Source organism: Sphaerodactylus townsendi, linkage group LG02 (assembly GCF_021028975.2).
Source record: "Sphaerodactylus townsendi isolate TG3544 linkage group LG02, MPM_Stown_v2.3, whole genome shotgun sequence".
Taxonomy (NCBI): domain Eukaryota; kingdom Metazoa; phylum Chordata; class Lepidosauria; order Squamata; family Sphaerodactylidae; genus Sphaerodactylus; species Sphaerodactylus townsendi.
The window spans coordinates 162,678,840-162,702,987 of record NC_059426.1 but is presented as its reverse complement, the minus strand read 5'-3'; the positions used below and the strand labels follow the sequence as shown (position 1 = coordinate 162,702,987).

Sequence of the window (24,148 nt, the reverse complement as noted above, 5' to 3'; positions counted from 1 at the left end):
ATCATCATTTTTCATCATCATCATTATTATATTTGCAGGTTTCAAGAGGGCAGCTATGGCATGGCTGTCTTAATGCAGCTTATGCATTTCTATAAATATCCCCCATTCTGCTTTAATCAGTCCTCCCGCTATGGAATCATGGTCTTTGAATGTTAAATAGCCATGCATATTCAACAGAAGTCAGCTCTGAGTGCATAGCTTCAGGCTTTACATTGTTGCGGGGGCGGGGGAGAGGGGAACAGGGAAAGAAGGACAAGAGAAGAAACCAAAAAGAAAATCCGTGCCGCAGAGGTACAGCATGCTCTGTACTCAGACCATCTCTCTATCGTCTTCTCTTTGTCCATCTGGAAATGAGTTTTCTTTCCTGCATTTTAAATAAGTCACGGGCGTCCAAGTCCATAGTGCTATTGAATATTATTGCAAGGAATGAGAAAAATAATTGTTATTCCTCAACATGATTTTACTTACCAAGAAGACGCAAGAAAATGACAAAGAAAAGCAGAGTCTTCATTTTGCAACTTCCAGATTGCACTTTGCCTTCTCTTGGTCTCCCAGTGAACTTTGGACCGTGCAGTATCGCATGGCACTTGGGAATGTGCAGGGAACTATGCAAAGCAATGAAGTTCAGTACAAAGCAGTTTAATAAGGATGGGACACCAAGTGCTCGCTCTAGAGGGACGCAAGGACAGGCAAATGCTAGGGCCCAAGACTGGCATAGGGTCTTACACTACGCTAGCAGTGTAACCATTCTCCTTTTATATGGAATGCCCAAGAAAGTTTGGTGAAAGAATTCTCAATAGTTGTACTATACATTTTCTCTGTTAAGGGGATAATCAGGGCCATTTCCTCACTTTAAAAAAAAGCAGAGGCAAAACAGTTTTGTAAGCTTCAGGTGTTTTTGAGCGCGCAGTCACGCTCCCCACTGCAAGTAGTCGCGTGGGGTTTCCCAAAAGGCACTGTTCTGAACAGGAACAGAAATGATGTGAGCTGAGGGGTCGCGAGGGTGGCAGAATCGGGGCGACTGCGTTGTCGCCGCTCCGGTAGTGGGGAGTGCCGCTGGAACCCGTGTTACTTGGAGCGAGTAGCGCGCAACAAAAGGTGAGTGGGGAAACGGCCTAAGTGTATCTTGATGACACCAGCAACAAGCAGCAAGAATGCTGATGGAGTGGGTCTTGTTCCATCTACTCTGGCTCTCAGTTAGTTTCTGGCCTCAGTCCAAGGTGCTACTATTGCCCTTTGGAGTCCTACATTGCTTGAGGTCAACGTACCTTAAGGTCCCCCTTCTCCTACACCAACCTACCTGTCCACTCAGGTAATCTTCAGAGGCTCTGTTTTGGGTGCCCTCGCTATCTGAAGCTAGACAGGTGGCAAAGCAAGAAAGGGCCTTCTTGGTCATGGCACCCAATCTCCAAGTAGAGTTGTCTATCTGCCTTTATTGCTGTCTTTCCACAGCAGATGAAAACTTTTCTGTTTTGTTTGGCTTATCCTCCAGCAATTGTTATTGGCCTTCTTTCCCACTTTTGGTGTTTATATGTTCATATGTTTTTATTGAATTATTTTATTTATTATTTTAATTGCTGTTTTGTTTATTGCATTATTTATGTTCAAATATGTTCCGCCTTTTATTTTAGTTAGTTGAATCAATGCTTCAGTGCTGCACAGCTTTGTGATGTAATTCTCCATACCTTGTATAATCAATGCCTCAAAGATTACCCCCCCCATTAAAAAAACTCACAAAATGATCAAATAAACAGGCAAGGGGAAACAGAGAGTGAGCTCAGAAAATGGTGATGAAGAGAACACCAGGGACACCAGAGGGGCATGAAAAACGTATCGAAGAGACTGCACAGCAGTGAAGTCTGCTTCACTTTCAGCCTAAATAATTTCAGCCTAAATTTTCGTTTTTAAAAGGGATTCACTGAAAACATTTTGAGGAACTCCATGGAGGACACATTTTATTTCCTGCTCAAAAAGTTTTCAGCCTAAATAATTTCAGCCTACATTTTCGTTTTTAAAAGGGATTCACTGGCCGTTTCCCCACTTTTAAAATGGTTCGTCTGGTCCAGGACCTTTTTAGCGTGAGGGTCGTGTTCCCCGGGCTTCCCCACTGCCCCACGCCCTGCGTGGGGTCATCAAAAGGGGTCATCGTTTTGAGCAGCGCCAGAATGACCTGCGCTGAGGGGGCGCAAGAGCAGCAGAGTCGGGGTGGCTGTGTTGTAGCCGCCCCTGTAGCGGGGAGTGCAGTCGGACCCCGCGCTACTCGGTGAGAGTAGCGCGCAGCAAACGGTGAGTGGGGAAAGGGCCACTGAAAACATTTTTAAGAACTCCATGGAGGTTTTAAAAGTTTTCAACCTAAATAATTTCAGCCTAAATAATCATTTTTATTTCAGCCTAAGTAATCGTTTTTAAAAGGGATTCACTGAAAACATTTTGAGGAACTCCATGGAGGACACATTTTATTTCCTGCTCAAAATGTTTTTAAAATTTTGTGCAGAGGGGGCCAACCAGTGGTGGGACTCAGCAGGTTCGCACCACTTTGGCAGAACCGGTTGTTAAAATGGTGCTTGTAAACAACCAGTTCTTAAATTACTTGAATCCCACCACCGGAACCGGTTGTTAAAGTATTTGAATCCCACTACTGATGTCTGTCACCTTGGGAACCTAAATTAGATGGGAAGGCAGCATAGAAATGCTTTAAACAAAACAAATATTCGACCACCAAGCCTAGTTTTTTGTGGTTTAATGGGTAGCCTCTGCTAAAATTCCCAAGCTGAGGTCTTTTCCAGCCCTGCCACACAAGGTCATTTTAACTGGAAGTAACTGAGATTGGGTAAATCAAAAAGGCTGAGACCAAAACAAAATAGAAAAAGGTAGTATGATACACATGAACAAATTTCATTAGGTGCACAAAACAGAACACCAGTAGTTGAATATATAAACAAATCAGAAACCGGAAATGATTGTGCACATACAACAAGATAACACACTGCCAAATACAGTACAACAGAATGCCAAATGCGTTTCAATTCAAAACCTTCATCAGTGGCTTATAATCATAATTAGCACAATCATATCTAACCCACACTGGAAAAGACATAAATCGAAAGAACCAGAAAGATAATCACATTAGTTACTTGGAGTAAATTATATACTCATTATATAAAATCAACTTCAAATATTTCCACATCTGGGTATCTCTGGACCAATTAACAGCATCAGTATATATTTATCTATATACACACAGCATGGTGTAGTGGTTAAGAGCAGCGGATTTTAACTGGCTTTGAACCCCCACTCCTCCATATGAGCAACGGACTCTAATCTGGTGAACTGGATTTGTTTTCCCACTCCTACACATGAAGCCTGCTGGGTGACCTTGGACCAGTCACAGTTCTCCTCAACCTCTCTCAGCCCCACTTACCTCACAAAATGTCTGTGGTGGGGAGAGGAAGGGAAAGATTTTGTAAGGTGCTGTGAGATTCCTTCCAGGAGAGAAAGGCAGGGTAAAAATCCAAAGTCATCTCCTTTTCTTCTATGTGAATATCTTGCCATGCTAATATTAAATAACCTGGATAGCCCAGGATAGCCTGATTTTGCCAGAACTCAGATTGGCCCTGATTGGTAATTGGATGGGAGACCACTAAATTCAGATTGCTATGCAGAAGCAAGCAATGGCAAACCACCTCTGACATCTCTTGTCTTGAAAACCCTATGGGGTTGCCGCAGTGGTGGGATCCAAAAATTTTAGTAACAGATTCCCATGGTGGTGGGCTTCAAACAGTGGCATAGCGCCAATGGGGCTGGGCGGGGCATGACAGGGGCGTGGCCGGGCATTCCAGGGGCGGGGCATTGGTGGGCGGGGCTGTGGCAAGGACGCAGCCGCTGTGCCGATCCTTGGGCGGGAAACGAATACACGCAGGCGCAGGTTGCCACGCATGCCGGTGCACCTCCTGCTAGACTGCTTCAAGTTCTGCGCGCTACTGCTGAGGAACGGAGGAGGGGCGTAACTAAGGCAAAAATCAAGTGGCAAAATCACCAATTAGTAACCCCCTCTCTGCACACACAAATAATTAGTAACCTACTCTCGGGAACCTGTGAGAACCTGCTGGATCCCACCTCTGGGTTGCCGTAAGTTGCTTTCAACTTTCCACAACCATCTGGGATTGAACGTGACAGCCTACACATGTAAAGTATACACTCTGCCGGAGAGTTAAGGGCAAACACCAATTTGAACCTGATAGTAGATACCTAAGACCAGATGGTGATTGGCAAGTAGATAACAAGCAGCAATCACCATATAATTATGCAAATCAGCTCCAAGTACATGGGAAGATGTGGTGAGTGAAGAATTCAAGGTCAGAGATGCAGTTCTACTATTTCTGCTAGGCAGGTTGGATGACTATCCAGAAACCATATATAAGCTTCTCTGAGCTCTTGAAAAGAAGTATGGCAGTGAAATAAATCTATCTCTGCCACCATGGTGTTCTACTGCTATCAGAGGATCTAATCTCGACACAGTCCAGGCATAAACCACTTAACACTAGGCATACACTGGTGGGAATCAGATGTGTCACAAAGACCTTATGAACGGATACATTTTCGCACACCTGCAAAAATGTTCATCTGTCTAACAGTTAATAAAAAGGTTGGAGTAAAAGCCCAGAGGACTCCTACTGCTGTAATCAGTTCAAAGAAGAAATATACAAGGCAGAATACTTACAGATGTGGAAGACAATGAATATTTATTCATTTTATTTAGCAAATTTCTATCCTGCCCTTCAAATACATCCCAGGGCAGGTTACACAATATTAAAAAGCATCTAAACATCATAATAAAAACATCATCATAAGCATATCAAATATCTTGCCAAAACATAACTAATAGCAATCAAAACCAAGACCCAAAAGACCACCCCCTCCTTAATCCCTCCCCCCCGGTGCAGGGGGAGGGCAAGTTTCAAAAAGCCAGTGGTCTGAGGATAGATGCACAAATCAGTCTGGGATAAAATGGACATCTTAACCAGGCGCTGAAAAATGTTTAACGTTGGCGCCTGTCCAACCTCTAATAAGAGGGCATACCATAAAATGGGGACTATCACAGAGAAAGCTCCCTGCGCACAGCCCCACCCCCTCACCTCCAAGGGGGAAGGGACCACCAGCAGGGCTCCCCACACCCAGCACTCCGGCCAGTCTATATGGCAGACAGTGCTCCCGCAGGTAGTCCGGTCTCAGGCCGAATAGAAAATTAATGCTTGAATAAGCAGTATTTCCCTTCTCCTAACCTGTCCAGCAAATCCAAGAACCAGGTGTTCGGCAGCAAGCCACCACTCATTTACTTCAGAGTAGTTCTATTAAAATTAATGGGGCTGCTCCAGCGGAAGTGGGCTGTAGATTAGAGCTATCAGCTCCTTAGTCTGAAATTGGTTCCGGAGATATCGTTAAACCTTAATTGAATTTCATTCATTGTTTGTAAACTCATAACATTCTATAGAGCTGTGAAGCATTATCGCTTTATGCTCATTCCCTCTCCGAAATGCCTGTTATTTTATAATTACTAATAATGGTGTCAAATGAGGTTTCCTCTCTTTTTTTGGTTAATGCTTTTAAACAATAACAGTGAGCAGAAAGCTTTGCACATTGTACTTTGGACGCCGAATGGTTTTTATTATTACCTGACAAAAATCAGTTGTGGCTCTGTTTCCATCCTAGTGAAGACAATACCGAGGCAGGAAAGGGTCGGAAGGTGATCGCAACTTGTAATGCGAACAAATGCAAGAGGAGGAGGAGGTACGTGCATTCTCTTAATGTTCTCTGTCTGAAGGAAGAAACAAGGACACGTTCTCAGAGGAGACATTTGCAACACCTTCCCCGGTAGCGCAACAGGTGAGCAATAAATGTTTCCCTGTACTGCCAATTTTCTGCATCAGGAGGACACAACCCCCTCTGCAGCTTCTGCTTATCTAAAATAAGGGATTTTGTGGTGGAAGAAGAAGAAGAAGAAGAAGAAGAAGAAGAAGAAGAAGAAGAAGAAGAAGAAGAAGAAGAAGAAGAAGAAGAAGAAGGAGGAGGAGGAGGAGGAGGAGGAGGAGGAGGAGGAGGAGGAGGAGGAGGAGGAGGAGGAGGAGGAGGAAGTTGGATTTATGTCCCCCCTTTCTCTCCTGTAGGAGACTCAAAGGCAGAGGTGGGATCCAGCAGGTTCTCACAGGTTCCCGAGAGTAGGTTACTAATTATTTGTGTGTGCTAAGAGGTGGTTACTAATTGGTGATTTTGCCACTTGATTTTTGCCTTAGTTACGCCCCTCCTCTCAGCAGTAGAGTGCAGAACTTGAAGCAGTCTGGCAGGAGGTGCACCGGCGTGCGTGGCAGCCTGCGCCTGCGTGCATTCGTTTCCCGCCCAAGGACCAGCGAAGCGGCTGCGTCCTTGCCAGAGCCCCGCCCAGGAATGCCCTGTCCCCGGAATGCCCGCCCACACCCCCGTTGTGCCCCGTCCAGCCCCATTGGCGCTACGCCACAGTTTGAATCCCACCACCATGGGAACCTGTTACTAAAATTTTTGGATCCCACCACTGCTCAAAGGGGCTTACAAACTCCTTTCCTTCCCCCCTCACAACAGGTGGGACTGAGAGAGCTCAGAAGAACTGTGACTAGCCCAAGGTCACCCAGCTGGTGTGTGTGGGAGTGTACAGGCTAATCTGAATTCCCCAGATAAGCCTCCACAGCTCAAGCGACAGAGCGGGGAATCAAACCCAGTTTCTCCAGATTAGAATGCACCTGCTCTTCACCACTACGCCACTGCTGCTCCTCACTGTCCGTTAAACAAATTTAATGGACAGAAGGAAGAGTGTTGGTTAACAATAAAGTGTTGGGTCCTATAGGCCTATTCTTTCCTCAGCAGGAGTCAGAGAGCAACTCTTTCCAACTGTCAGTTTTAGAATGTTCGTTGAGATGTCCCAGAATTCCATGCTGTTGCTGCATGCAAGGCTGTAAAATCCAACACATGAAGCCATGGGAATGCTTCTGTCCAGGTTGGACAGCATACCTGTCCAGGCTGTCAGCCTGACATACCTGTCCAGGCTGTCCAGGCTGTCAGCATACCTTAAGATGGGGCAGCTGCCAGGATCCAAGAATTTTGGTAGGGCCCGCTACTGCTTATCCCTATCCACTGAACTGTCTGGACCCATGTCCCCAACCGCCCAGCATCGTTGATGACGAGCATTTGGATGATGCACAGTAGTGGTAGAACCAGCGTGGTGTAGTAGTTAAGAGCAGGTGGATTCTAATCTGGAGAACCGGGTTTGATTCCCCACTCGGGTTTATTTGGTGAACCAGATGTGTTTCCGCACTCCTACGTTCCTGCACCCAAGCAGAGCCAAACCCTAGGTAGGGCTTAAGCAGGATGCCCCAGCTAATGGGGCTAGGGTCTTGCAGAGACTTGGTCCTATTCAGGTGCCGATGAGTCTTTATCACCTGGAAGCAACTGGCTTGTTACTCTGCTCATCTGAGGCCACTGATGGCTCTCCCAGCTGCATGCCATCAGGTTCTGCCTTGGCTGGCTGAGAAGGCCCTGCTGCTGGCTCTGGCTCAGTTTGCAGGGAGGGGCTTGCAGCTGGCTACGTTGTCTGTTTCTCCTCGCAAGGAGTCAGTTTTGGATCTGCAGTGTCTTCAGGCTCAACTTCAGAGTCCTCATCATCCAGGGACAGGCTTCATGATATGGTCTCTCAAACTTCTAAGTTACTTACATGCTCATTTAACAAGTTGAACGCACCATCCAACCTTCATATTTCTTTGGAAGGTGGACTTTCATAAGAACATAAGAACATAAGAACAAGCCAGCTGGATCAGACCAGAGTCCATCTAGTCCAGCTCGCTGCTACTCGCAGTGGCCCACCAGGTGCCTTTGGGAGCTCACATGCAGGATGTGAAAGCAATGGCCTTCTGCGGCTGTTGCTCCCGAGCACCTGGACTGTTAAGGCATTTGCAATCTCAAATCAAGGAGGATCAAGATTGGTAGCCATAGATCGACTTCTCCTCCATAAATCTGTCCAAGCCCCTTTTAAAGCTATCCAGGTTAGTGGCCATCACCACCTCCTGTGGCAGCATATTCCAAACACCAATCACACGTTGCGTGAAGAAGTGTTTCCTTTTATTAGTCCTAATTCTTCCCCCCAGCATTTTCAATGTATGCCCCCTGGTTCTAGTATTGTGAGAAAGAGAGAAAAATTTCTCTCTGTCAACATTTTCTACCCCATGCATAATTTTATAGACTTCAATCATATCCCCCCTCAGAGCCTCTCCTCATAAGGAAGGTGCTCCAATCCTTCAATCATCCTCGTTGCCCTTCTCTGCACTTTTTCTATCTCTTCAATATCCTTTTTGAGATGCGGCGACCAGAACTGGACACAGTACTCCAAGTGCGGTCGCACCACTGCTTTATATAAGGGCATGACAATCTTTGCAGTTTTATTATCAATTCCTTTCCTAATGATCCCCAGCATAGAGTTTGCCTTTTTCACAGCTGCCATGCATTGAGTTGACATTCCCATGGAACTATCAGCTAAGACGCTCAAATCCCTTTCCTGGTCTGTGACTGATAGCACTGACCCCTGTAGCGTGTATGTGAAGTTTGGATTTTTTGCCCCTATGTGCATCATTTTGCATTTTGCTACATTGAACTGCATTTGCCATTTCTTAGCCCACTCACCTAATTTATCAAGGTCCGCTTGGAGCTCTTCGCAATCCTTTGCGGTTCTCACCACCCTACATAATTTGGTATCATCTGCAAACTTGGCCACCACGCTACCCACCCCTACTTCCAGGTCATTTATGACTTTCGGTTTTTATAGCCTGTTGAAGTCCCTCCCCTCTACAAATCTCACCTTCATCAGGCTCCACCCCCCAAATCTCTCAGTATTCCGAAACCTGGTGCTGGCAATTCTAGAGGTGCATGGAAAGGTGGGGAGCATGTACACATGGGGGTAGAAAGGAATGCATGGTGGTGAGTAGGTAGGGGACACTGGACACTTTTGCCCAGGGCCCCCCAAAACCTGGAACCAGTCCCGTGTTGCAGACAGGTTCCTTGCATCGGAGAAAAGACCTGGTATTGGTACAATGGATCCATTGGCTCTGATCCAACAATTTTGGATTTGGTGTAGACTGAAACTTTTCTCTAAAAGTTGACACAAAGAGGGACCATTACAATAATCAATATCTAGATTGTCCTGTTGGGGAGGGGTCATATGCATGTATTAGCTGTTTTTAGGGTACATATTTCTATCTGGAAAAGGAAGCACTGGCATAAATGAAAGTTGGAAAAAAAGATCGTATCAACCAACTCTTTGGGAAGCAGAACAATGGGTTGGTATTATGTCTCTATCGTATTATGTCTATGCCAAACAGGATATTAGTACAACTTCTGATTTCTCAAAGAAGGCTTTATGTAGGCATTTCTAGCTGCTGTGTGCACATATAATTGGACAGTAGCCATTGTTTATTGATAAAGTAATTTTGGCTACTTTTTGTTATTGACCCGGGGGGGGGGGGGTATATAAAGACCATACAATCATTTCTAGAATGTGTATCTCCATCCAGATAATGAAGCTGTAGGATCCGATCCAAACTTATTTATTTATTTCATTTATGTTATTTATAGTCTGCCTTTTTCACTGGAACAGTAAGTCAATACAATCAAATGAGGCATCTAATAACCAATGCAATAAGATTTGCACTGTGGAAATCTGGAACCAACCAGAAATATGAAACAGAGTTTAGAACATAAGCATGATTATGATTGATTAAATAATGTAGAACTTACGTACCACGATCCTACTTACAGCAGTGTATAGTATGAACTACACACTGTGGTACAGTCCACAGTCCCTACAGCTTCGTCATAGCATCCTTCTGAAACATTCTGTCACAGTATTATCTGTGTGAAAAGCCACCTTGAATCATTCTGTTTTGTATAGTTTATGAAGAGCCAGGAGGGTGGGAGCCTTCCAGACCTCATCAGACAGATCATTCCATAAGATGGAAACCACAACTGAAAATGCATGTGTACAGGCAGCTGTCGATTTTGCTCATTTACAGGGGGCCACCCACATAAGGCCCTGCTCAGATAGACAAAATTGTCATGGTTCAGCATACAAGGAGAGGCAGTCCTTCAGATTTGAGGGACCAAAGTCACGATTTTTTAAAAATGTGATAGCTGATATCATACATTGAGTTTGGTCACTGGTGGGTAACTGATGGAGTGAATGCAAAATGGGAATGATGCATGCTCTGTTGTCTGTTTAGCTCCTGAGGCACTGGGTTCCAACTGAAGTCTCTGAATTGTCTTCTAGGGAATATCTACATAGAGTGTATTCCTAATAGACTAGTTTTAATATTAATGTGGCGTGGATCCATGTGGCCAGATTGGTCATATCAAGTTTGCGGCCGTCCTCCTGACATATTGGGTTTGCATCCTAAATCTTGTTTCTGCCAGTATGAGGCCATTTTTCATTTGCAGGGTGTAACTGTCTCCCCAATAGATCAAGACATGGGCGCAAACAGAAGTTAAGAAGTCAGTCTGGAAATGCAGCGTTTGACATCTGCAAAATCTCTGGAGAAATTCAATTTTTCATGTCAGTTTCTCAATCTCGAGTGGAGAAAATGTCCAGCAACTCCTATTGCGTTTTAGTTCGTTCAGTATCAGCAACTCTTCCCATAAAGAAAAATGAAAAGAGGAAAAAAAGGAGGAGAGGCCAGCTAAGATGGAATGCCACTGCTGCCTTCAACCATCAGCCTGGAGAAAAGGCTCCGCCCCTGCTCAAGGATAGCTGGACAGTTTTCAGATCAAGGATCTACAGTCAGAGGCGGAGCTACAAGGGGACGGGGAGTGCGCCATGCACCGGGCACATGTCTGACGGGGCGTAAAATCACCCCAGGCCCCTCCCCTTCCCCTGTCCCCCCACGGCGCCCCCTTGCGGCACCCCCCACCCCCTTCCCACATTTACCTTAGTTCCTTTCCTTTTCCTAGAACCTTTTCAGGCTGAAAAAAGGCCTGTTCACAGTACAGGCTAAAAACAGCCTGAGGAACTACACTTCCCAGGAGACCTTGGGGCTCACAAGGTCTCCTGGGAAGTATAGTTCCCATCAGGCTGTTTTTAAGCCTGAACTGTGAATAGGCCTTTTTTTTCAGCCTGAAAAAGTTCTAGGAAAAGGAAAGGAACTAAGGTAAGTGTGGGAAAAGGGGAAGGAGGGGCGCCACGGGGGAGTGCCACAGGAGGGCCATCGAGGGGGCGGAAAATATAGACTGCGCACCAGGTTCAGTTTGGCCCTGCTACGCCTCTGTCTCCAGTAAGTTGTTATTAGCTGAGCCCAGCCCTCTCTCAGAGGTATGTCGGAAGAAGCGGCCTCACAGATATGACAGTCCCAGACCATTTTAGATATGCAGCCCCAGGCTGTGAAGGGTTATAACCAGCACCTTGAATTGGCAGCCAATGTGACTATTTTAAGATAGGCAAGATATGTTTCCATCGGCTAGCCTCCAGCAATATTCAGGCTGCTATGTTCTGAATCAGCAGCAGTTTCCAAATCGTCCTTAAGAACATGTTATAGTAATCCAACCACAAGCTCACAAAAGCATAGATCAACATGATCAGATTAGCTGATTCTCAGGCATAAATTGCACATTACAATTTGTCAAACTGAGCTGGTGTTTCCAGAATCTGATTTTTCACACCAACAGCGATAAGAGCGGGGTAACAGTTCTTCCCAGCACCAAGGGCCCCTACATGGATCCTGCTGGTCAGAGGCGTAGCTGGGCCAAACTGTGCTTGGTACGCATTCTATGTTTTCCACCACCACCCCATGGGGCCTCCCGCAGCGCCCCCTCTTCCCCCACTTACCTTAGTTCCTTTCCTTTTTCTAGAACTTTTTCAGGCTACAAAAAGGCCTGTTCACAGTAAAAACGGCCTGATGGGAACTATACTTCCCAGGAGACCTTGTGAGCCCCAAGGTCTCCTGGGAACTCTAGTTCCTCAGGCTGTTTTTACTGCGAACAGGCCTTTTGCAGCCTGAAAAAGTTCTAGAAAAAGGAAAGGAACTAAGGTAAGTGTGGGAAGGGGTTGGGGGTCCTGCTGGGGGTGCTGCAGGGGAAAGAGGGAGGGGCCTGGGGTGATTTTCTGCACCCCCAGGCATGCGTCCAATGCACGGCGCACCCCCCATCCCCTTGTAGCTCCGCCACTGCTGCTGGTAAATGTGTAACCCCCCCACATGGGGCAAATGTGTGTGCCCCACAGGGTTATTTTAATATAATAACTAAGTGCCAACAAGTCTGAACTGATTCATGGTGACCCCATCCACAGGGTTTTCAAGGCAAGCAATGAGCAGAGGTTGAATGCCATTGTCTTCCTCTGAATAGTAGCCATGGTCTTCCTTGGTGGTCTTACATTATACATCCAAGTACTAACCAGAGGCAACCCTGTTTAACTTCCAAGACCTATCAAGATCGGGCTATTCAAGCTGCTACAATGTGGGGTTTTTTGCATTTTGCAAAATAGCTTGGTGGTAGCCCGATTTCTGCCCAGGGATGTAGTCTCATGAAGTATAGGTGGTATGCATAGTGACTTCTACAAGAGCCACAGTTTCTTGATCTCATGAATGTTACTTTGTGAGCCACAGAAAAGCCTGCAGAAGGGTGCCAAGTTCTATCTTCTGGAAGGATTTCAGTACAATAGCACCATGGGCAGGCTAACTATGGCACTGGGGAAGATGGATAATTCTCTAAAGTCGATTCCGCACTTGCGTTATCGACCTAAGTTCAAGCTGCGTTCGACCTAAGTGCTCCACACAACCACTGGGATCGACGTGGTTTTGTACCATCTTCGCCCCGTGTAACGGTCAAATTTCCAACTCCAGTTGGGAACTACTACTTTTTCAGGGAACCACACTCGAACTCAGCTCGATTCCAGTAAAGTGCGGAATCTCTGGTGCCAGGAGTCCCCCATTCAGCCAAGCACGGCTGAGTGTTTTGGGCATGCGTACAGCTGGCCAATCAAAAAACGCCACCTTCGTCCCTCCATTCCTGTGGCAGTTTTTTTTATAATGTGTGTGGGCATAGACGGAACATGGCCGTAGAACAGTAGCCAATCGGAATGGAGTGGCGAAGAGGCACAGGATGATTCCGCCCTCCGAGCTGGGATCAAGCTGGTTGCAGTGGGGAACAACAATGGCTTCGACCTAGGTTAGTACCCTTCTCAGGGAACTGGGTCGAACCTATTTTACTTGTGTGCGGAATCGCCTTAATAGTATTTTCCATGCAAGGACTGGGGACAATGTGCTCAAATAGATGACAGGCTGTCCTTCTGATGGACAGTGACAGGAATGGCTTTCCGGAGTGTTTAAATCAGTGCAGCATTCCAGAAAATTACCTGCATTACTATTTTCCTAGGCCTATAGGAATTGGCAGATTGTGAAGCAAACGGATGTGTGATCATAAAAGCTTCAGGAAAGAAGGATGTCTTAATACCAAGGAAGAACAGCAACACGGCAGCAAAATGTGAAACTATGACCACTTGCACCATTTAGTAATGCATCTAGTGCCCAGCTGGGCACTCTCCAGAAAAACCCCTAAATCTCTGAAAATGCCCATAAAGAAAAGCAAATGGTGATGCTTTGCATACACTAGAGAACCAGCTGTGTGAGCAGAATGCAAACCAACGGGAAAGTTTTTGCAGACACAGGGCTGAAAAGAACAACAGCAGCAGCAGCAGCAACTCTTAAGGCAGCAAGACAGCACCATTTCTCCTTGCCAAAATAATAAATTAATCCAACTAGCACCTATTTCCACCATTGAGTATCAAAGGATCAATGAAAATACTCAAACCCCCACTTTTGGATGGTGCTCAAAACCTTAACTTGAAGTGGGTTCTTAATTCTACCTGAGTCCTGGGAGGCAAAATCAGAGGCCCTTTCCGCACATGCAAAATAAGGCGTTTTCAAACCACTTCAAAACTGTTTGCAAGTGGACTTTGCTATTCCGCACAGCTTCAAAGAGCACTGAAAGCAGTTTGAAAGTGCATTATTCTGCATGTGCGGAAGGAGCCAGGGAAAGGCCTTAGCCTCTATGCCCAACACCAAGAGGCAAACATCAGGGAAAGGTGTAGACCTCTTTGTCCAATGCCAGGAGGCAACATCAGGGAAGGCATCAGCATTGATGCTCAACACCAAGACCTTGTAAGGTTGTTTCGGTTAGCTAGGAGCTTGCTTCAACCTTGGCACTACATTCTTGGTTCTGGGCGTCTTGCCCGGAGCTATCATTATCTCTTGCGTTATCTCGCTTACTTGTTTGCTACTGTCCTGTGTGAACTTGCTCCTGGGAATAGTAAGGTGGGAAAGAAGGTTTGTTTATGTTGGGGTTTTTGCGGGAAAACTCAGCCCGTAAAAAGCGGCTGTTTGGGAGAGTCTGGTTAGAATCCGCATTGTCTGTAGAAGATCATGATTGCCAGATCAATAAAGAACTATTAAGGTTACTGTTGACCTGGACTTTGCTGATTCCTTACAGTAAACCCAGGAGACTACATTAGGGGAAGATCTTGGCCTCTATGCCCAATGCCAGGGGGCAACATCTGGGGAAGGCATCATGATAGTAAATTTTGAGACTTGCAGAAATTGTCTGCCTTCTTGGGTTAGCCAGGTCCTTCCCTCTGCTTACTAAACCCTGGTTCAGGATGCCTTTAAAACACACACACACACCCATATTTGGAGGAGGAAGGAGAGAGGGTGGTTTGATGATGATGGCAATCCAGTTATCAAACAGTGGACTGGAGGTTGGTGGGAGCAGACAGGACAAAGAAAACCAAGAGAAACATTACAGCATGAAGAAAAAGGCAATGCCAAATCGGCTTCCAGAAAAAGAATGAAGTAAGAGAGGCCACAGAAGAACCACGGAAAAAACAAGGGTGGAGGGAAGAAGAATAAGAAACTGAAGGCACAAAAATGCCTATGGAAATCTGGAGGTAAACCAAAGCTGTATGGGAAGGAGAGGAATAAGTCATGCACATAAGCCAGGCAACAAATGAGTTCATATACATTCTTTTTCTTAATCACAGAGGTTACACGTTGTCTAAGTGCAGTCAGTAAGTGTTTAGAGAAAGAAGAATTGAGATACCCGCCTAGGCTATATACCAAATGTGCCATAACTCATAAGGCTAATTGTATTCATGGCTCCTATAAGCTTGGGAGAGCCATCATTAATTTCCCCAATACTATGGAAAGTCAGAGACTAAATGACAGCTAGGTACTCGGTGGACTATGGTCTATCATAGAATGCTTGAGTTTCTCAGCCACAATCTTCAGCGACTGTAGCTGCAAATCCACCATGATTTTGTTGGAAAAACATTTTTCTTTCTTCAGTTTAATATGGGTTGAATTTATAAAGAACTTCCATCAATGAACAGGCAAAGGGGTAGGATAATTTGAGTGGTTTTTTCATCAGGAAACATTTGGGCACTAAATCTATGCTTTGCCTCCCAGGGAACCCATTCTGCCCTTTTCTTTGAACTTCCCCTTGAGTCCGTGAAAATGCTCCACCACAAGTAATAGTTTTATCTAGAGCAGCTTGTGTTTGTGCTTCAGGGCATAATTGAGGGGCAAAAGAGACATAGTGAGCATTCTTAGAAAGGAAAAAGAGTTGGCTTTTATATCCAGCTTTCCTCTAGCTTGAAGGGGTCTCAAAACAGCTCACAGTCGCCTCACAATGAACACTTTACGAGATAGGAGGGGCTGAGAGAATTCTAAGAGAACTATTACTAACTAGCCCAAGGTCATCCAGCAGCATTCATGTGGAGGTGCGGGGAAACAAACCTGATTCTCCATATTAGGCCGTTTCCGCACGGACAAACTACGACGTCATGGAAATGGCAAAAAGAGCATCACAGCGAAAGCGTTCGAACGCGCAGCGGCGGAGGTGTGCAGTCGCGCCGTCGCGAAAACGATCAACCGTCGCGAAGCCACAGTATTCAAAAGTCACTCAGGAACGGAGGTTTTTCAAATACGGCACTCCGAGGCTGCAGTTGTGCAAACCGCCGCAACAGAGTCGGTGCCGAAAATGGCGACTGCTGAACGCCAGCCCACACTGGCAGCGGCCATGTTGGAAGGGAGAACCATTTTGGTGGCCATGGTGGTGAGGTCAGCAGCAGCAGTTTCAAAGCGTTCCACTTCGAGGCCGCCTGTGTGGCGTTTAAGAGTCATGCACACCCGCAGATGTGCAACCGCGTGCCTTCGATCACTGCCTGCTTGAGCACCTCTCCCAGATCCATATCACCTATGCAGATGGCAGCAGCCCGCACAGTCTCTGGTGGCACTGGCCAAACAAACAGGGACAGACAATAGATGGGAGGAAAGCCGATGACAGATAGGGGGGCGGACGAGGCATCAGGGCAGTCGCCTCGGCCAATCGTGCTGCTGAACGCCCGTGACGTTTAGCTGACGCAGCTTCGCCAGTGTGCAGCTGCAACAGGGCGCAGCAAGACGCCGCTTCCGCAGCGCTTCCGTGCGAACCGCTGCAGTTCTGCGGGGCCGTTTGCTCACGCAGCTTCACCTGGCCATGCGAATGCTTCGCTGGGGATGCGCTGCTATAACTGACGACTTCACAACGATCTTTTTGCATGTGCGGAAACGGCCTTAGAGTCCACCGCTCTTAACCACCACATCCTACTGGAGTCAAATAAATGGTGAACTTCTCTGTGTGTTCCTGTTATGGGATTATGGAATGCTGAATACAAATTTTATGTTACTCAGCCATCCAAGAATGCTTACAGTTAGAAATAGTCAATGTTGCTATAGATACAGCAACTGTTGCACATACACAAAATAATAAGCCTTATGCACCATTAAGCAGCTCCTACCAAGTTGTTCAGTTACAAGTGTATGAAAAAAACCATAACCAGTATCCAGGACTTACAATGTGGAAGTACGTGCCGTCAAATCCTATGTTATCTTGTATGATGAATTGATACTTACCTCATCATCACGTAAATATTATTTCACAGGACTGCAACATAACTGCCATGAGTCTTGTTATCATTGTTGTCAGCATCACAACAATGAGTTAAGAGTGAGATATTGCCTGAAAAAAAAATCAGTACTTTCTGTTTTACCATCAACACACATTTTTTTTTGCCTGTTTTCTTTAGATTATTTCTTGGCTGCTTCTCCAGAAAATTGCTGGAGGCAGCTTGCAATGAAAATAAAACAAAAAACAATTCAAAAAAAGTAAATCAAGATTTAATAGCAATAAAAGCAACTATAAATAGAAGAAGAAGAAGAAGAAGCAGAAGCAGAAGCAGAAGCAGAAGCAGAAGCAGAAGAAGAGGAGGAGGAGGAGGAGGAGGAGGAGGAGGAGGAGGAGTTTGGATTTATATCCCCCCTTTCTTTCCTGCAGGAGACTCAAAGGGGCTTACAATCTCCTTGCTCTTCCCCCCTCACAACAAACACCCTGTGAGGTGGGTGGGGCTGAGAGAGCTCCGAGAAGCTGTGACTAGCCCAAGGTCACCCAACTGGCATATGTGGGAGTGCACGGGCTAATCTGAATTCCCCAGATAAGCCTCCACAGCTCAGGCGGCAGAGCTGGGAATCAAACCCGGTTCCTCCAGATAAGCCTAAAATATAGTAAAATCCACAATAACAGCACACCGTTTCGCCCGGCATCCCCCGCTTGTGACCGAAATGCATGCACCCAGGGACATGTCTCTATAGGCTGTTCGCCTCTGACTCTATAGCATTATGCCCATTGAAGTCCCTCCACTGCCCAAAACCTATCTTTCTCATACTCCAACCCCAAAATCTTCAGATGTTTCCCAAACCAGAGCCAGCAACTCTAGGAGAGGTAGACATACAACACCTTCACTCTACTGCCAGCCATGGATTTTGGAAGGCCTTCCCTTCATACTGCTGGTCCTGGTCCACCTCCTTAGAGCAGTATGAGATTCTGTGGTAACAAGACCCATTATTTGCCAAACTGCTTTAGCGCCTGTGTTATATCAACTGGGAATATCAATCAGCTAAGAATGAGTTTTTCTTCACTTTAATTGACTATTTAACCAGTCCTCAAACTTATTTAGAAATACATTTTTCAGAAATTTAAGCAAAGAAATGACAATTACCTTAAATATCTGAAAAGGTTTGGTTTAACTATCAAAATTTAAACATAAAAGAAAAAAGACAGAGACCCCCTCACTTTTGCAGGAGTCTATCACATACCCTGCAGTTGTGGAAAGGTCTACATAGGAACCACAAAACGCAGCATTCAGACTCGTATTAAGAAGCACAAAAGACACTGTCGGCTTAACCATCCTGAAAAATCTGAAGTAGCAGAACATGTCCTAAACAACTGGACATAACATTTTATTTGAAAACACTGAAATTCTGGATAATTCAGAAGGTTACTATGTCAAATTGCACAGGGAGGCCATTGAAATTCACAAACACCAAAACAACTTCAACAAGAAAGAAGAGACTCCAAGAATTAAGAAAGCTTGGCTACCAGTACTTAAAAACACCAGAATTAAAGGCCAACGGCATGCTAAGTTCATGGACAATGGACTCCACCCAGACACAGGATTTGCATTCATCAATATTGCTGCTGTTGCAGGGAATGCAAATGCGACCATAAATGTAAATGGACTGATAACCCCATCCGCAATACAATGCACTCAATCACACCTTTGCATAGCAAGTTCCACCCAAACACTTACTGATTGGTTCCCCACCCTGGGACATGGACAATATATACCCCACTAAACATTCCCTTCTCACTAGACACAGTGTGTAACAGACTTGTCTCTGTGATAACCTCTGAAGATGCCAGCCACAGATGCAGGTGAAACGTTAGGAACAAGATCTACCAGACTACGGCCACACAGCCCAGAAAAATCATAACAACCAGTTGAATCTGACCGTGAAAGCCTTTGACAATAAAATGGTAAAAGGTTTGGAATCCATGCCCTACGAGGAGAGACTTAGGGGGCTGAGTATGTTTAGTTTGGTGAAGAGAAATTAAGAGGTGACACAATAGCCATGTTTAGATATTGAAGAAATGTCATGTTGGTGAGGCAGCAAACTTGTTTTCTGCTCCAGAGAGTGGGACCAGGAGTAACGGGTTCAAGGTGAAGGAAAAGAGATTCCACCTAAACATCAGCAAAAACTTCCTGACAGTAAGGGCTCAGAGTACCTCAGAGTGTGGTAGAGTCTCCTGCTTTGGAGGTTTTTAAAGAGAGGCTGGATGGCCATCTGTCAGGAGTGCTTTGATTGAGTGTTCCTGCATTGCAGGGGGTTGGACCTGATGGCTCTTGGGGTCTCTTCCAACTCTATGATTCTATGTCAATCCAGATCGCTGCTATGGCTTAAACTGCAGAAGCTCGATGTTGAACCTAGGCTTCCCCTATTAATTAGATCTCTTTACAGGAATCCCACCTGCCAGATAAGGTGTACACCATCAGGATCTTTAACACCCAAAATACCAGTTTCTCAGGGGGTAAAATGAGGGTGTGTATTAGCACCCATGCTATTTAATCTTTTTTTGCATGATCTTGCCCCCACATTGAATAGTTTCAACTTTCATTGCCCCTATCTGAACAGTGTGCCTTTGTCTATTCTCCTTTATGCCGATGATGCAGTTTTATTATCAAGAACAAGATCTGGTCTCAGAAACATGCTGACTAAGTGTGATGAAAACTGTTCAAACAACAGGTTGGTCATTAACCCAATTAAGTCTAAAATTGTGGTTTTCTCCAATGTTTTTAGACCTTCAAGATGGTCTATCCAAGGTGCTGACATCGAGCAAGTTAAATTGTTCAAATACCTTGGGATAATATTCCATCATAAGTCAACCTGGACCACACACAGAGATAACACCCTTAAAGCCTGAAAAAATTTATCCGCTGCAGTACTGAAATTCTTTAATATCAATGGTGGTAGATTCATACCAGCAGCGTTGAAGGTGTTTAACGCTAAGGTGGCCCAGCACCTTTTGTATGGAATCCCCATCTGGATCCAAGCATGGCACCAGAAATTGGAACGCATCCAATCCAATTTCCTATATAAGATCTTTGGCACCCCACATTGTGTCCCCTATGGTGTTCTTTGTTTGGAATCAGGGCAACATTTATTAGAAACAAGGGCATGGGTTGTAACTTTTAAGTTTTGGCTGCGTCTTTGTTTCTGCACTGACCCTAACAGTTTGTCCCAGTTAGAAATGAGAGAGCTTCAGCTTTCAAAATGGTGGCTACATATTGAAAAAAAGATCTTTTCCTTGGGCTTCTCTTGGGAGGCCCTACAAATGCTCACCGCTCCGGAGATTTACCATCGCTCAAAGACTAGATTATTTGATCAAGAGTACCAATTTCTCCTGAGCAAAGCGCAAGGCTCTTGCTCTCCAATTTTCTTTGGGATTATCCCTCAGAAATCTAGCCCTGCTATATACCTGCAACAACTTATTAATTACAATTGCAGATGGGTCATGACTAGAGCAAGGTGTAACTCTTTTCCGTCAGTACATCCTCAAGGTCGCTTCTCCGGTATTCCACAAAATGAGCGTCGCTGTTGTTTTTGTCCTGATACAACTGATACACTTTCTCATGTTCTGCTTTATTGTTCAAAATACAACAACATCAGAACCAATTTGAGAACTGTGTTACCAACAGGATTTATGCTCCTTTCTGATAAAATAAAAATGGCTAAGCTTCTAAATAATTCTAATGTTGAAATCTCAGAAGCTGTTGCTAGATTTTTACTCTGTGTACTGCAAGTTGAGCAATAATGATCTTTTTATTGTATTTGAAATTCTTGGCACTGGTTTTATGCCTAATAAAGGTTTTGGATTTGGATTTGATTCTATGTCAGTCACATTATGCGATACTCTTAAGACATACCTAAAACTATGGCTCATTCTGCACATGCAGAATAATGCACTTTCAAACTGTTTTCAGTGCTCTTTGAAGCCGTGCGGAATAGCAAAATCCACTTGCAAACAGTTGTGAAAGTGGTTTGAAAACACATTATTTTGTATGTGCGGAAGGGGCCAATGCTTTTATCATATAGTTTCAGGTGAATTCTGGAGTGTACTGTGATCCATTCATGTCACTTCTGAGTGCACAAGCATTAGTGATATTGTGACAACAACAGATGCCACTTCTGTAAGTTCCCCCCTCCCCCACAGTCTCTGGGGTGTTATTCCACAGGGATAGAATTGCTGCTGAAAAATGTTGAGCTCAAACTGCCACAGAATATTTATTTGATTCTGACATCAGGAGAGATTGGCTATCTTACTATATTTGCATTTCATCGTCATTCACTGTTGCAGTTTTATTTTTTCTTTGTTCAGCTTTATTATTGATTTAGAAGAAAAGAACAAAAAAAGCCTGTTGTTGATGAAATGTGCTGATAAAGCACAGGTGATCAGGATGATCTATACCCAAACACTTTTCCTAGGGACATGCTGCCATATTATTCTTTTAAAAATGTGTTATGGAAGGGCAGAGGCGTATCTAGGGAAAATGTAACCCGGTGCAAAATCTGAGTGTTCTGCCCCCCCAAGCCCCGCATGAGTGGCCACCCTCCCCCACCACAACCAAATAATTTTCTTTGCAGCAGATCTTTAAGTCAGTGTTTGGACCCACGGGGGGGGGGGGGGGAACAGAGGTGTGGGGGTGATTTTCTCTCCCCCCCCCACATGACTAAATGGCCACAGCCCAGGGACATTTGACCCCATGTGTCCCCCTGGGTGATACACCCCTTTGGAAGGGTGTTGATTTTTGTATAAGTTTCTTTTTTATTAACTCATCACATCTTTTCTTTCCAACTCTCCACACTAGTTGTTACAGGGGATTTACGGCAACCCCTGTGGGGTTTTCAAGGCAAGAGATGTTCAGATGTGGTTTGCCATTGCTTGCCTCTGTGCCATGATCCTGACGTTCCTTGGAGGTCTCCCATCCAAATACTTGCCATAGTTGAGGCTGATAGCTTGTGACTGGATCTAATACATAGTTGAGGCCGATAGCTTGTGACTGGATCTAATATGTCTCATACAGAAGAAGAAGAAGAAGAAGAAGAAGAAGAAGAAGAAGAAGAAGAAGAAGAAGAAGAAGAAGAAGAAGAAGAAGAAGAAGAAGAAGAAGAAGAAGAAGAAGAAGAAGAAGAAGAAGAAGAAGAAGAGGAGGAGGAGGAGGAGGAGGAGGAGGAGGAGGAGGAGTTTGGATTTATATCCCCCCTTTCTCTCCTGTAGGAGACTCAAAGGGGCTTATAATCTCCTTGCCCTTTCCCCCTCACAACAAACACCCTGTAAGGTAGGTGGGGCTGAGAGAGCTCCGAGAAGCTGTGACTAGCCCAAAGTCACCCAGCTGGCATGTGTGGGAGTGTACAGGCTAATCTGAATTCCCCAGATAAGCCTCCACAGCTCAAGCGGCAGAGTGGGGAATCAAACCCGGTTCCTCCAGATTAGAATGCACCTGCTCTTAACCACTGCTGCAGAATAGTCATCTGCAAACTATCAGTAACTACTAGGTGCAGTGACCAAATACCACTTCCCTATTAATAAGTCATATGATTACCAGTTGCTCAGTAACAGTTGAATAAGCTAGTTGTAGAGGGGACATCTGGACAGAAGGCTTATGTTCTCCCTTCTCAGCTTGTGAATTGTTTGGGTTGCCATGCTGAGAAGGGGAAAGGAGGGTACGGTAGTAGGCTATTAAAAAAAACACCATAGTCTTTTTGGGTAAAACTTTTGCTGGCCACTGCTTATTTATTCATTGGTTATAGGTAATAGGAGCAGAGGTGTAGGCTTTATACCACAGCTCAGCTGGGAATGGGCAATCATTGTGGCATGGGGAAAGGAGCAAGAGGCAGCAAGCCGTACAGACAGTGTCTACAATGCTATTTCCCACCTTCTTGTTCTGCAGCTGGTACACCTTTTCCCACCTCTGTGTATGGATACATGTTTTGTGAAAATCATGCACAATAATGCAGTAAGGAGTGTATGTCTAGCAACTGTGTTTGCTGTACAACCCATGAACTCTGTGTGCCTGAAAGATTTGTCGGAACCCAGAGTGAAAAGCCCATATTAGCCCAAAGTGGCCTCCTAACATAATTGTAGATCTTCTGGCAATAGATGAAAAACAAATGACTTGCTTTAGGGGCACCGTGACAATTTCCTTCAAAGGAGGGAGCGTTTGCAGTCATCACAACCTGTTTGCTATAGAAAACAGAAAAAAAACTTCTGCCGGATGAAAAACTGTGTGCAGGCAATCTCTACAGTTTTTTGGTAAGGCCATATTTGACTTGAGAGGAATTACTTTGCCTCACTTTATTTCAGCTTTCTTAACTTTAAGAACAAAACCAGCAAAAACCATTAAAAGTGCCAGTATTTTCCCAGATAAACAACCAAGAATAGTGAAAATGAATAAAGTAAAGGCAGGGAAGGTATCTTTTTCTCTGCAGAAATTATACCAACTGTTCTACGGAACACATTTTAATTATATTCATTTATATTAATATTACATATATGTATATGTATTATTACATATTACATATATTTATATAAATATTACATATAAATATTACATATATTTATATGTAATATTATAAGCTGAAGTGTAGCTGGGCCAGAGTGCGCCCCCCCCCCTTACCTTAGTGCAGGCTGGAGAAGCGGCCTGTTCCCTTCAAGCTGAAAAATGGCCTGGTGGGAACTACACTTCCCATAAGACCCTGGGGCTCGCAAGGTCTCATAGGAAGTGTAGTTCCCACCTGCACTGTTTCAGGAAGGTAAGTGTGTGTGTGGGGGGGGGTGCCATGGGGGCAGGAAGGGGGCGCTGTGGGGAGGCGATATTCCACCCCCAGGCTATTGGTAGCTCCGCCTCTGATTATAAGTACTATGCATGTTTCTAATGTAAGGTGACCAGATGGTCACCTTTGTGATCCGGGACAGGGAAGTGGCCGCCCGCGCGCACGTTGGAACACACAGGCTTCTGGGGCTTGCCATTTGCCGCCCTGTCAAAGGGCGGCAAACAGCAAGCCTAGAGAAGGCCATGCACTTCCCTGCTTGACGGTATACGGGAGGCTGCCGCTGCCTTTAAGCCCCAAGGTATGAGTGCAGCAGCCTCCCAAAAATCGGG

The 24,148-nt window shown here is 45.1% G+C and overlaps 1 protein-coding gene across 1 annotated transcript in view; it reads right to left on the bottom strand.

The window, feature by feature from the left end:
• AMN (amnion associated transmembrane protein) overlaps positions 1–538 on the bottom strand; it is a 112,484-nt gene extending 111,946 nt beyond the window's left edge. The window contains exon 1 of the mRNA XM_048485440.1: positions 469–538. Within this exon, the coding sequence (XP_048341397.1) occupies positions 469–511 (43 nt within the window). The 5' untranslated portion in view covers positions 512–538. The remainder of the gene's footprint in view (positions 1–468) is intronic.
• Between the last annotated feature and the right edge of the window lie 23,610 nt (positions 539–24,148).